This window comes from Brachyhypopomus gauderio, unplaced genomic scaffold (genome assembly GCF_052324685.1).
Source record: "Brachyhypopomus gauderio isolate BG-103 unplaced genomic scaffold, BGAUD_0.2 sc34, whole genome shotgun sequence".
Taxonomy (NCBI): domain Eukaryota; kingdom Metazoa; phylum Chordata; class Actinopteri; order Gymnotiformes; family Hypopomidae; genus Brachyhypopomus; species Brachyhypopomus gauderio.
The window spans coordinates 2,407,359-2,421,053 of record NW_027506866.1 but is presented as its reverse complement, the minus strand read 5'-3'; the positions used below and the strand labels follow the sequence as shown (position 1 = coordinate 2,421,053).

Genomic DNA, 13,695 nt, shown 5'->3' with positions numbered 1-13,695 from the left:
CTTGATCTCAACAGAGCTAGATCTTCGTCTCGACGCCACAACCTATTACTCAGACAGCAAAGTGGTTCTGGGTTATATTAGTAATGAAACAAGGCGCTTTTATGTCTATGTTAGTAACCGGATTCTTCGTATTCGAAGATCCTCTCACCCAGACCAGTGGCGCTATGTGCCAACAGACAAGAACCCCGCAGATCATGCAACACGTTCTGTCCTTGCAAGCCACTTACAAAAGGTAAACTGGTTAAGTGGACCTAAATTTCTGACTGAACCACAGCCAAATATCTCTAAGGATATCTTTGATCTTGTTGACCCAAGCTCAGACCCAGACATCCGGCCTTTAGTGTCCACTCTAAGCACGACAACATCTTTTAAACAGCTAGATTCCCAACGATTCACTAAGTTCTCTTCCTGGAAGTCACTAAATCGTGCCGTTACTCGCCTTATACACATAGCTAGACTTTTCAATGCTACCCGGGAGAAAACCATCTCATGCAAAGGCTGGCATTACTGCAATGCCAATTGTACAGCTGATGAAGCCAATCAAGCTTCGATGATCATTATTCAAGCAGTACAACGGGAAGTCTACTGCCAAGAGATCGAGTGCATCCAAAGGCATGAGAAAATTCCCAAAGGTAGTCCCCTCAAAGATCTGGACCCCTACGTCGATGAACATGGTCTGCTGAGAGTCGGAGGTCGCCTTCACCAGTCAAACCTTGAGCAGCATGAGAAAAACCCCCTGATTGTTCCTGCCAAACATCACATTGCAACTTTACTGATCAGACATCATCACGAGCTGGTCCACCATCAAGGTCGTCTGTTTACAGAAGGAGCTATCCGTTCAGCTGGCTTGTGGGTAGTTGGAGTGAAGAGAAAAGTAAGCAGTGTCATCCATCAGTGCATAACTTGCAGAAGGCTCAGAGCTCCACTTGAGAGTCAAAAAATGGCCAGCCTTCCGGTAGATCGTTTGTCGACCGATCCTCCTTTTACAAATGTTGGATTAGATGTGTTTGGTCCATGGTACGTCTCCTCACGTCGAACCAGAGGAGGCCTTTTTCAAAGCAAACGGTGGGCTGTGATCTTCACATGCATGAGCATAAGAGCCATTCATATTGAAGTCATAGAATCCCTCGACACATCCAGCTTCATTAATGCTCTGAGACGCTTTCTTGCTGTCCGAGGGCCAGTTAAGCATATTCGCTCAGACCGTGGCACCAACTTTGTAGGAGCTTGTAAAGACTTGAAGATACCTTCAAACATCGACAATACAGCTGTGAAGACCTACTTAACAGACCAAGGCTGTTCATGGACTTTTAACCCTCCTCATGCTTCTCATTCTGGTGGAGCATGGGAAAGAATGATTGGTCTTGCAAGGAGAATTCTGGACTCTATGTTCCTCCAGTTGAAGGACAAACTTACTCACGAAGTACTGGTCACTTTCATGGCTGAGGTAGCAGCCATTATCAATGCCAGGCCTCTTGTACCCATGACAACGGACCCTGATGATCCCTTCATACTTAGCCCAGCAGCTCTTCTCACTCAGAAGGTGAACGTTCTTCCTGCTCCTGCTGGGGAGTTCAGCATTTCAGACTTGTACAAACGCCAGTGGAGACAAGTTCAGCACCTATCTAATACTTTTTGGGACAGGTGGCGAAAACTGTACCTCCCAACATTACAGATGCGCAAGAAGTGGCAGACCACTCGCCCAAATGTTGAGCCAGGGAGTGTCATTCTTTTTAAGAACAGTCAAGTACAGAGGAATGAATGGCCTCTTGGACTAGTGACACGAACATTCCCTAGCAAAGATGGGAAGGTGCGTCAAGTTGAGGTCAAGGTCGTCAAATCTGGAAGAACCGCCATCTTTCTTAGGCCTGTTACAGAGATAGTGCTTCTTCTTCCCCCAAAGGCCTAAGTATATGAAGCATAGTTGTTGGTTGACGTGTAACCACGCCAGACGGGGAGTGTTCTGTTACAATTAACTTAGGAACTTTGTTCTATGTTAAGCAATTTGTGTTTATGTGCTTAGTTGTAATTCACTCAAGAACCACAGGGGTCAGTATTAACAAATTAGTTCATGTGCATAATCATTAGAGTGAGAGAGTTAAGCAGAGAGAGGGAGACAGCAACGGTTAAATGTGTCTGTATTAATCCGGTTACGTATACATGCATCTCATGTCATTGAAAGCATCGTGGGTATGTATAGTTCATTTTATCTTTTAGCCTACAACTATAGACCAATATTTTGTTGACTGTATGTTTCCTGTATGTCTGATGCATATTATTGGTTGAGCTACCGATGCTAATCGCTACGCGGCTACTCGGCGTACACAGCAATAGAAGCGTTAGCTACATGCTATGTTTATAATGCAATGTATCAATGGAATTACTGCATATCAGTATGTATAACCAACATAGTGCTGATTGTTGTCCATATGTTTCAGTTTCACCTTTCCTTGTGACATCAATAAACCTGTGGATAAAAGTCAAATGTCTTCAGAGTCCTGATGCCAGGAGAGCGTTTATCTGTCTGTCAGGTTGTATATCATACATATGCAGAGGACAGAACAACCGGAGTGAAGAAGATCGACGATCTGAGGAAGTAGATGTGGAGATAATGCATTGGTTACGGAGATGTAGAAATGCTGTCCTAGTGTCCTAGTGTTCTGAGCAGCTTTCGCCCATCCTCACCGATCCCTTCAACATGTCCTTGACCATGTCTGCTGTGCCTGCCTGTTTTAAAACTTCGGTCATCATTCCAATTCCCAAAAAACAGAAGATCTCCTGCTTGAATGACTATAGACCTGTTGCCCTAACATCGGTAGTCATGAAGTGCTTCGAGAGACTTGTACTTCAGCACCTCAAGGCCATGACTCATGCACTCCAGGACCCCTTGCAGTTTGCATATAGAGCCAACAGGTCTGTAGACGATGCCATTAACTTGTGCCTCTCGTACATCCTGAAGCACCTCGATGGTCAAAACACTTACGCCCGTGTGCTGTTTGTAGACTTCAGCTCTGCTTTCAATGGACCTCTTACTGGACAAATTATGGCAGCTGAGTATCCCCCCATCTATAGGCTACTGGATTCACAACTTCCTGTCCAACAGGAAGCAGTATGTCAAGATGGGTGACCACACGTCTGACCCTCTCTACCTCAGCACAGGCGCTCCTCAAGGCTGTGTGCTTTCCCCGCTACTCTACTCCCTCTACACCAACGACTGTGTTTCCAACAGCGACTCTGTTAAACTGGTCAAGTTTGCAGATGACACTACCCTGATTGGCCTAGTCTCTAACAACGACGAGTCCATGTTCCGAGAGGAAGTGTCACGGCTCGTGTCATGGTGTGGCGACAACTTGGAGCTTAACACACAAAAAACAGTGGAGATGATCTTCGACTATCACATCCTCCATCTCCGTCTGGTTCGGCTCTGCGTCTCTGCACGTAAAACGTAAACTACAGCGATTAGTGCGTTGTGCAGAGAAAGTCATCGGCTGTCAACTCCCTTCCCTCGTGGATCTCTACTCAGCTAGGACCAAAAAGAGGGCAGGGAAGATCATGGCTGACCCCTCACACCCCAGCACCTTCTATTCCAGCGGTTTCCATCTCTGCGGAGACCGAAGGTGAGGGCCTTAATGACCTGGACCAACCCACACCTCCACAGTTTCTTTCTTCAGGCCATCACCCTCCTAAACAAGGACCCATCACACATCCCTCCAATACCACAACACATCAATCCCATATGCTAGCACGTGCACCTTAGTATTTATTATTTATAATTCTAATCTACTATTTATTACTCATTATTTTTCTTTACGATATCTGTTTGCTGTTTATGTTGACACCTGCACCAAAAAATATTCCTTGTACTCCTGCGACTTGGCCAATAAAAATTTCTGATTCTGATTCTATCACAAATGATAAGTTGAAGTTCAGTATGACGCCGAGATTTTTGGCTACTACGCCAGGTGTAATGGGGTAGTCTGCGAGATTAAGTTTTGCAACATCAAACATTTAATATCAGATGAGTGGTGGAATAAATTAGCTGAGCTAGTATTACACTAGTATGAGCTAGTATGAGCTAGTATATTCTCCGGATACAACTTGGGCTGTGGCAATGCAAATGAATTTTTGCACCGCATCCATCTCACTGATAACTACCCCTTTTCGGCTACCATACTGCCGTGTGCCCCCAAAGCACTCTTGAGAGAAATGTTAAACAATATGGAGATGAAGGTCATTATCAGGAAATTGATGAGTATCAGGCTTCAGATTCAGATTCAGAAAACTTTATTCATCCCCGAGGGGCAATTGAGGGCACGCAGAGCAGCAGTTACAAAGAAATAAATACAACATAGGTAAATATAATAAAATGTAAAAAAAGAAAAAGAAAAAAAAAAGAATATCTATATATGTGTAAAGTGACTGAGTGTGACTCAGTGAGGCTTGACCTTCCTTAGTGGAAATGTCTTCTTTTGTACTATGGATTTGACATTGTGGTTGTACAACATTTCCCTCCATAAGTCTGAGAGGCACTATATGGGTTTCTTCACACCTCTAGACCTAAATGAATATAACTGTCTCCACTAGGATTTGTGCAACAGTCCAGCGTCATTTATGAGGATGATGCTCAGCATATTTGGTGACTTTTCCAGACTGCTATCTGGGTGACTTGCGGGTCTGTGCACCTCTGAAGGGGAGGCTTTGAAAAGATTGGAAATTGTATTTCGTCGTTTGAGAGACAATAACCTGAAAATAGTACAGAAAATATGTAGCTTTCTTGGGCGATCGGTGCAGGTTTTGAATCATGTGGTAGATGCGAGTGGTGTATCTGTTGCTCAGGAGAAGGTTGAGGTCATTTCCAGCTTCCAAAAGGAACACAGCGGTGATGATCTCTTCCTTGGCATGGTGTAATTTTACCAGCATTTTATCCAGGGGTGTTCTCGTATCACCAAGCCACTCTATGCACTGACAGCGGGTCAGAGGAGGATAGTTGAAGGACAAAAGGGCAGAAAGGCTGTTTCATATCAGGTGTTGTGTACTCTTGATAGGACCTCAGACTGCTAAAGGGCATTTGAGGAGCTTAAATCTGCACTTCTGAGCTGTGTGGATTTGGCACACCCTGATGTTGGAAAACTTTTGGGAGAGGTATGTCACTATTGTACGGAGCCTGTAAAGTGGCATCATGTAAAAAATGTAATAACGCGTGGCCACGACTTATTAACGCGTGGCAACGATATTTCAGGAGTGGAAACGAGATAATTAATGTGTGGGAATGACTTATTAACGCGTGGGAACGAGATAATTAAGTATTACTTTATATAAATCCAGGTTTACCTTCCTTGGGCAGGCAGTTAGTGCACATCCCCTCCTTGGCAGTCAGTTTGCGAACATCCCTGGGAGCTGCTTGCTTTGCTGTGAAAAAAAAAAAACTTTGTTGCCGCACGTGAAAGGCAACATTAGTATCTCGTTTCCACGCCTTAATGAGCTCGTTCCCACACCTTAATTATCTCATTCCCACGCCTTAATGAGCTCGTTCCCACATGTTAATTATCTCGTTCCCACGCCTTAATTATCTCATTCCCACGCCTTAATTATCTCATTCCCACGCCTTAATGAGCTCGTTCCCACATGTTAATTATCTCGTTCCCACACCTTAATTATCTCATTCCCACACATGATGTCACTTTACGGCCTCAGTACTATTGCAATACTCTTCCTCCAGGTTTATTGGTTTGTTGTAATTTTGTGAAAATGTTTTGTTCCAGTTGTAAATGGGAAATACTGTTTGAAAGGAAAATGTTGCTAAAAGACATTATTTGTGCTTTGCTCATTTGTTCAAGGAGCTGGAGGGAGCTTGCAGCACAGTTTACACTACTATCAGCAGCTCCGTTTGAATTTTTTACACAAATGCCTTCATATAGTCAGTCAAACATATTTATACAATACTTTTTTATAACAGCCAATGTCATAAAGCAGCTTCACAGATAGCTGAGTCCAAGCCATGAGCCACAGTCTCTGCTCAAGACCCCACAAAGCACCATTCCAACAATCTCAAGGCGAACTTTTACACCTCTGCACCATCAACCAATGTCAGCCCTGATTGAGAAGTCACGTGACCCTGAATGAGTTGTTAGTCACGTCATCTGACAACATAGAGCAGCAAGAAACAGCATATACAGTCACCACAGACAGCACAGACACCACAGACAGCATGAAAACGTCAATGGCCGTAAGTGTACAAAGTGTTGTTATTCGGCATTTTCTTCACTTTTATCACTAGATTGCTCTTCTTTGCCTGGTCTAAATTACCAAGACTCAAAGAGGGGCCTATTCACCTCTGGTTGACAACAGACACCACAATACCAATAATATAAACATATACCATTATACCCCAGTGAAATTACATGAAGGTATAGAAAAGACAGATACCGTCCAAGCCTACTGTAGTTGGCATTTTTCTGACTGTGCTATCACATTTGCTGTGTTGTGTTTTCTGATTTGCTGTTGTGTTTTCTGATTGTGTTATATTTCTGGTTTTGCTGTCATGTTTTTGGTTGTGTTTTCTGATTGTATTGTTTTCTGATGACTGTATTTTTAGAAACGTTTCTAATAAATTTCATTGAAAATTACCTTACAGAACTGATATGCAGTTTAAGCACATGTTTATATCCATCTGTATATTTGTCCACAATCCAATGAACATTAACAAATCAAATTCCAAATGTGTGTTTAGAAACACCAATACTGTGACAACATAAATCACAACATCTAAAAACATTTTTATTGGTGTTTAAATTATGTCGGAATTTTATTATTTTTATTATGTCGGAACAGCCGTCAGGAATGGTGACCGAGTTCTGGCCACAGATTTCGGTGTACAGTAACACCACTGCAATGAAAGTAGATCTGCGTGGGCTTTAAGAGAGCGCCATCCTCTGGTAGGTAATAGTCAAAACAACATCATAATAAAAATCAACAAGCTGCACATTTCATGGGTGTCCGATTGTCCTGGATGTCGTGGTCTTTTCCGGACACTTTCCTCCTGACACATTTGTTCCATTAAAAGACTGAGTAGTTAAAGCAAACATCAGATGGCCGTGTGCACCTATACGTAGATTATATTTAACGACATAAGCACAAAAGGTTCAAAGTTTACTCACTAATCCTAGTCACCTGTACAAGGATCCAAGTCTCTGATTGGTTGATATCAGTCATCTACGTACTGCTGCGTCACGCCAACGTCCCCCTACCTGGTGACGTGCCGTCGGCACTGCTGTGTACCGCTAGTAGTGTTGTACTACAATACATTTAGACTCTCGAAACAACACGTTGTAACGTATTACCTTTTTACTACGTTTTTTGCACTTTCATAGAAAGAACACATAATGTTTGCTGTTCTTACAGACCGTTATGAGGCGTTTTTTAAAGAGAAGAACGTGGTTACGGATTTTTTTGCGAAGTTGGAGGAACGAACTGGAGTTCAGAAACAGTACATTGCAACAGGTAGTTAACTACATTAACTACATTAACTACATTATTTGGCAATCTGCTTATGTTGGGCAACACCTGGCTCCCTGTGTGTGCATGTTGGTGTGTCGTATTAAGCAGACAGCTGAGGTTATTCATCTAAAACACCTATCAGACGTTACAGGTGTCCTGTAGGCTGCTTACCTGTAACTCATAGTTCCTTTGTGTGTATTTTCAGGTGGTAAAACTAGACACACTGAAAAGGGACAGTTTATTTTCATGTAAATATCCAAATAATTGTAAGGCACTTTCGTTTTAGTGGGGCTATGATAATCGTCGAACCCATGTCCAGTCTGTAACCTGTCTGGTAATACTGTACCTTAGTTTAAATCGATGCCATCTTACCTAAAGTAGGTCGTGCGTGCAAATTAATTGTATTTTATTTGTGAGAAAAGCGCTTATATGTTAGACTTGGTACTTTTTCACTTGTATTTTTCGTTTGTTCCAGTTTTTTTCCGTTTGTTCCGCTTTTGTATTTATTCTAGCCAGGCAAAATATGGGTGTGTCTGCCTTACATCAATAACGCATGCACGTCCAGGCTGTCTTTCTATGGTCTCTTGTGCTTGACTGTCGCTCCTGTTGCATGTCTAGGTGGCTTTAATTTCCCGCTAACAGCTGATCCCTGGGGTTATTTTTAACCGGGTAGAGTGTCTGTGCAGCCTGAGACGCCGAGTCGAGCAGGCATTGCCCATTTGTGTATTTATTTATGTATTTATTTGAGAGTCACCTAGGTGTGCGCCACCTAAGCAAAATCGCACATCCTCGTGCTATGCAGACAACGTGCAGTTTGTTGTAATTTGCCTGTGTCTACAATGTGAACACACTTTGTTTGAGCTTTTGCTCTTTGTTCCCAGCACCTACAGTGCACTGTTCCAGTCTGAGTGATTTCAGGTGCGTGTGTGTTTTGCAGGTGCTGTGTCCATCATTGCATTATATCTATTATTTGGTTATGGTGCCTCTCTTCTCTGCAACCTCATTGGATTTGTTTATCCTGCATATGCTTCGTAAGTATCAAGATGGCTTTATATATATATATATATATATATATATATATATATATATATATATAAATGTAAAGCTTTCAAAGTGAGCGTGTAGTGATGGGGTTATGGGGTTATGGGGTTATGGGGTTCAGGTTATGCTGGAGGTGTGGTTTTAACAGATCCCAGGAATGACCTCAGTGTCACTCCAGAAGAGTGCTATCCTAAGAACAGTAATATGCCACACACTCATACTCAATGACGACCACCCACTTGAAGGGTGAGAGATGTTTTTTTTCTATTCTATTCGTTTAATTTCAAAATTAAAACAAAAAAAAAAACCCTTAAATACTGCTGAACCCCAGATCTTGACCTTATACACTGAGATTTTAAATCTGTTTGGATTCCTGTTTTTTGTACTACTTTATAAAAACAAGTGTGTTCTCTAATGGCTTCCAGCAGGCAGTATAGTACCATTGACATGGGAAATTCTGCTCTCTTGAGCAGAGGAGACTGCTTGTCACTATTAGTGACTGCTTGTCTTCGGAGCAGACAGTCTTTGCCTTCAAAGACTGAAATAGTAATTCAAAGGACTTAATTTTTCAAATATTAGTTGAGGTGTATTGGAGTGTGGGGGCTAAGGACAGGACTGAGTTTGAGGTTGGAATGTGAAATTGAATTATTGTGTTTATCCAAGTCTCTGTTTCTTTTTATATGTAGAAAATATATAGATTACCACATCTGCTTGACAGATCCATACACTGTTGAACCACTGACTATATCTCTAGTTTTAAAATATTTCAGCTTTTAATACTTGTCTATCTTCACTAAATGATTGATTATGCAATTTGTCATTAATAGAAAATTGGTGCATGCTCAGTCCAAATGAATTAAGAATACACATCTTTAATGTTGAAGTTCTCCTATAAAGATACACTTCTTAGCTTTACCAGGAGCAACACTAAGGGTGACCTGGTTTATGGTGTGACTTAGCTAAGCATACTTTAAAAGGAGATAGCAGTCTTTGAAAGTCATTTTAAAATGTGTATAATACTGTTGCCCTTAATGATTGTGGTCACGCTCTTGTGTGTGCTGGTGCAGTATTAAAGCCATTGAGAGCAGGAGTAAGGATGATGACACCCAGTGGCTCACCTACTGGGTCGTGTATGGACTCTTCAGTGTGGCAGAATTCTTCTCAGACATCTTCTTATTTTGGTTTCCTTTTTACTATGCTGGAAAGGTATGGGCCTGAGGTTATTTGTCCTAGTGGCACTATTGTCTTTTTACATAGTAAAGTATGCACAACATGTTTAATAATGTAGAATTGTAGAATGGAGAAAAACCTGCCAATTGTGTTTAAGCTTTACTTTCAGTTCAAGATTCAAAATACAGTGAAATGCAGTGAAGAATTGAACTTGAAGAAGAACTTTTGTTACATTTAGCATTTCACTGTATTTTGAATCTTGAACTGAAAGTAAAGCTTAAACACAATTGGCAGGTTTTTAAGAGTCCTGTATCAGTGTATATCTGTTATAGTTTCTAACAGTCTCTATATAAAGAGAGTGATATAATTATTTTGTATCACTATCAGAAAATATTGATCACATTAAAACTGGGTGTATTTTGGGGTGTTTGATGACTAATCACAACTTCTTAAAATATACAACTGATCTTTTTTTATTATTTAAATGATTTTTATTTTCCTGATATGGAAAAGTAGTCACGTCATGCACAGACTTTGTGAGGCCCTTTAAGGTGATTACAATTAATTTGGAGATCTTTCAAAAAAAGATATTCATGACTGAGTTGGACACTACAGATACTAATCTAGTACCTTTACAAATCTACAAAACTTCAACTAATCTAGTACCTTTACAAATCTGCCTAACTTCAACTTTCCTTTAGCAGGCCATGGTAGGACTGTTTCACACATTCTTGCTTCTCATACTCAAGTGTTACTCCCCCCCCAGTGTGTGTTCCTGCTGTGGTGCATGGCCCCCATTTCATGGAATGGCTCTCAGATCATATATACCCGCCTCGTGAGGCCTTTCTTCCTCAAGCACGAGGCTGTGCTTGACACCATGGTCAAAGATTTGAGCGGCAAGGCCAAAAGTGCAGCTCAGTCTGTGGCCAGTGAAGGTAAATGAGCCCCTTTTATTGCAGAATCTTAAGTTATATTCAGTGTGATTCATGACTTGCCTTACAGTATAACAACATGCATGTAGGTGGGATAAGAGAATTATAAGCATATTGTACTAAATGGAGCTTAAGAGTTCAGTCAAAAAGAAAAATGTGATTTTCCTTGATGAACAGTGAGGTGAAATGTTTGTGCTTTATACTGTCAGTACTCTATAATTTGTACACCTCATGCAACAGTGTGGGGGTAGTGAAGTATGAACCTTTTGCCTTAATATTATTTTGTAGTGAAATGTAACAATTGATGCACTTCTTTGCTTCATGTTTACAAATATTTAGTACAGAAATATTTAAAATACAATTTGCTTAGCAGGCAGGATCAGTTGATGGAGAAATAACTCTTTTATTACTCTTTTTTCAGGTTTTACCATGGTGGGTAGTGACAAGAACAAATGATTCAGGGGAAATTATGTGAAGAAAATGATGCCTTAAATGTTTTCTTACCTTGATGCCTTTGCTTCCAACTACAGATCTTCTCACAACTTATAGACTGTGTTTCATAACACAACTGAGTGAATAGAAGTGTTGATTAATTGTGAATTGTGATTTATCAAAATGTGAATTTAAGGTAAAAGTTTGTATTGCAGTCATAAATTCTAATGGTTTTAATAAAAAAATCACTTGTGAAATTTACTTTTGCATGTAGTTTGACGCTGCAGAAGGTTTAAATGTTATTGATACAAACCAGGTTTTTGTAATGGTGATTAAACACTGGATGTGTAGGCCACAGAGGTCTGCTATGGCTGTTTATCACATTTCAGGAGATATTAGTTAGCTGACTATAATCTATATATCTATATAATCTATATAAATAATTTGCTTAAACTGTGACCTTTTGGCCTGGGTGTCAGCTAAATTTATTATTATTACCAATAATAATAAAATAGTAATCATTTATTATTTAGCACATTTCTCAAACCCAAGGTTTTATTTAGTTGTTCAAGCTGGTGCTCTAGTGAATATTCAATCGTTGCTCATTCCTGTTGTTTTACCCGTTTCCTATAAAAAAGTGGCAGGAGCAGTAACAGGGTGAAAGCCTGTTACATGAGCTCTCACTAATTGTTACAGACCGGTGGGGGATATGTTTTGGTTTTTTGGAGTTAGTTTATATTTTAATATATTTGTATTTTATATAAAAAAAAAAATTTCCTTTCTACCGGTAAATTGGCAACACCAGCAATGAGTCGGGAGTGTGTACTCTTAATGACAGAGGCATAGACAGATAACGCCTAAAGAGTTGTTATTGGATTGCTGACTAGGCCTGTTTCAACAATAAAATGTCATGAGTGAGTAATGAAGATTTTCATGAAGGGAATTCTAGTATATTTGCTTTATGTTGGTTTGTTTATTTAGTAAATAGTAAATAGTTTATTTGGAATTGATTTGGGGCAGTAAGAATTGAGTAGTCACTCAGAGAAAGTGTGTTTGGAAACCTGCGGGACAAATGAGAAACAACCACGTTGCGTAAATGTCCATGATGGTTCTGTGTCAGTTCCTCCCGTGTAAGTAAGATCTGAGAAAACCTACGTGACGATAGAAATGCGGCTGAAGTTGAAGCAGGATGAGGTTGGAGAAAGGGCGGAGTTGGGTCTCCAACGTCCACGAAGTTCGCTGGAAAGCCAAGGAGCAAGTGGAGGCCTGATGGGGCTCAACATGATAGAGGAATGAGAGCAGGGTATTCCGTAGGAGGTATTATCGCGAAATTAGCCTTGTGAAAATGCTTGTTCACATTCCAGTAGCACGAGATGAGATGAAAGAAATTAGCAAAGTTTCAGCAACTCAAGCTGTGTTGAACGTAGTCTACCATCGGGGAAGTGATGTAGTTAGTAGTATGATGGAGTCACCACAGCACCCAATGCCGCTGACAAAATTTAAAGAGCCGAAATGACACCAGACGACACAGAACATTTTTGATGACATTTGAGAGAATTGCATGACCATGTCATTGGCCAGACAGACATTGGGCTGTTCGTCTGATTCCTCTGTTAACTGGTGAAGCGCGTATGTGTACGTGGCTATGGAAATTAGGGATACAAACGATTATAAGAAAATTAAGGAAGCGGTTTTAAAAAAATGTGCAGAGACATATAGACAGAGGTTCCGGTCAACAGAAATATGTTGAATGAAACATCACAAGAATTGTATGTAAGACTGAAAGAACTGCGTATGGAATGGTTTAGACCAGGGGGGTATTTCTGAAAACGGGTTAAACAAACTTAACCCTGAACTAGTTAGTTAGTTCTTAGTTCTGATCGGAGTTCAAGTAGTGGTTTGATTCCCAGGCCTGAGGCCATGACTGAGGTGCCCTTGAGCAAGGCACCTAACCCCAACTGCTCCCCGGGACAGTTGGCTCTGTCACAGAACAGTGGCTGGTCTACAACAGAAGGAACCTTTGGTGGAAGTTCATCAGAACCACCAGCTTCTCAACATACAGCCACTTATGTTCAAGGCAAGTTCATTACAGTTTCAGTACAGTAACCCCTTTGTAGTTTATAAACTGTGGAATATTAACTGTGATGCATTTTTATACCCTCCATTGAAGAAACAAACTCTGCTGCCTCAGAGGAATGTACTGAAACTCCTGTGGAGGTTCAGTTTATCTTCATGTGTTTCATCAAATGATTGCACCCATATGCAAGTAAGGTTCCTCGTCTGTGGTTGTTCTTCCTAGATGGTTGCAGTGTTGTGTAATACCACACATGCCATTATGTGGCACGCCCTCTCAGGGGTAACTGAGCCCCTTCAGGCAATGGAACCTGGCCTCGAGGACTCCTAGGGTCATTTCAATTCTTGCCCTGGTTTTGCTGGAGGACGTCGTAGTGTCCTATAATCGCACTAAGGATTGCAATGATTTTATTTTTACACTGCATGTGAACAACACCTAGCAAAGCTACCGCAGGCCTACCCTGTTCAGATTTGTTGTACAGTGTGTTGTACATGGATGGATCCTGGCTGTCTGGCTTCAACATTTGTGATGAGGCAACCATTTGTTTTT

The 13,695-nt window shown here is 41.0% G+C and overlaps 1 protein-coding gene across 1 annotated transcript; it reads left to right on the top strand.

The window, feature by feature from the left end:
• Positions 1–7,227: 7,227 nt before the first annotated feature.
• On the top strand, positions 7,228–11,333 carry LOC143485449 (receptor expression-enhancing protein 6). Its single transcript, XM_076984895.1, has 5 exons — positions 7,228–7,500; positions 8,435–8,528; positions 9,606–9,744; positions 10,475–10,643; positions 11,062–11,333. The coding sequence occupies exons 1-5, from the start codon at positions 7,383–7,385 to the stop codon at positions 11,094–11,096; spliced, it is 555 nt and encodes a 184-aa protein (XP_076841010.1). The 5' UTR covers positions 7,228–7,382; the 3' UTR covers positions 11,097–11,333.
• The last annotated feature ends 2,362 nt before the right edge of the window (positions 11,334–13,695 follow it).

What these genes read in the sequence shown, in the direction of transcription:
- LOC143485449 (XM_076984895.1), top strand. Translation starts at nt 7,383, where the DNA reads ATGTTTGCTGTTCTTACAGACCGTTATGAGGCGTTTTTTAAAGAGAAG. An exon ending in GTTTATCCTGCATATGCTTC is followed by an intron (nt 8,529 to 9,605) that starts GTAAGTATCAAG and finishes GTGCTGGTGCAG; the next exon opens with TATTAAAGCCATTGAGAGCA. An exon ending in CTTTTTACTATGCTGGAAAG is followed by an intron (nt 9,745 to 10,474) that starts GTATGGGCCTGA and finishes CTCCCCCCCCAG; the next exon opens with TGTGTGTTCCTGCTGTGGTG.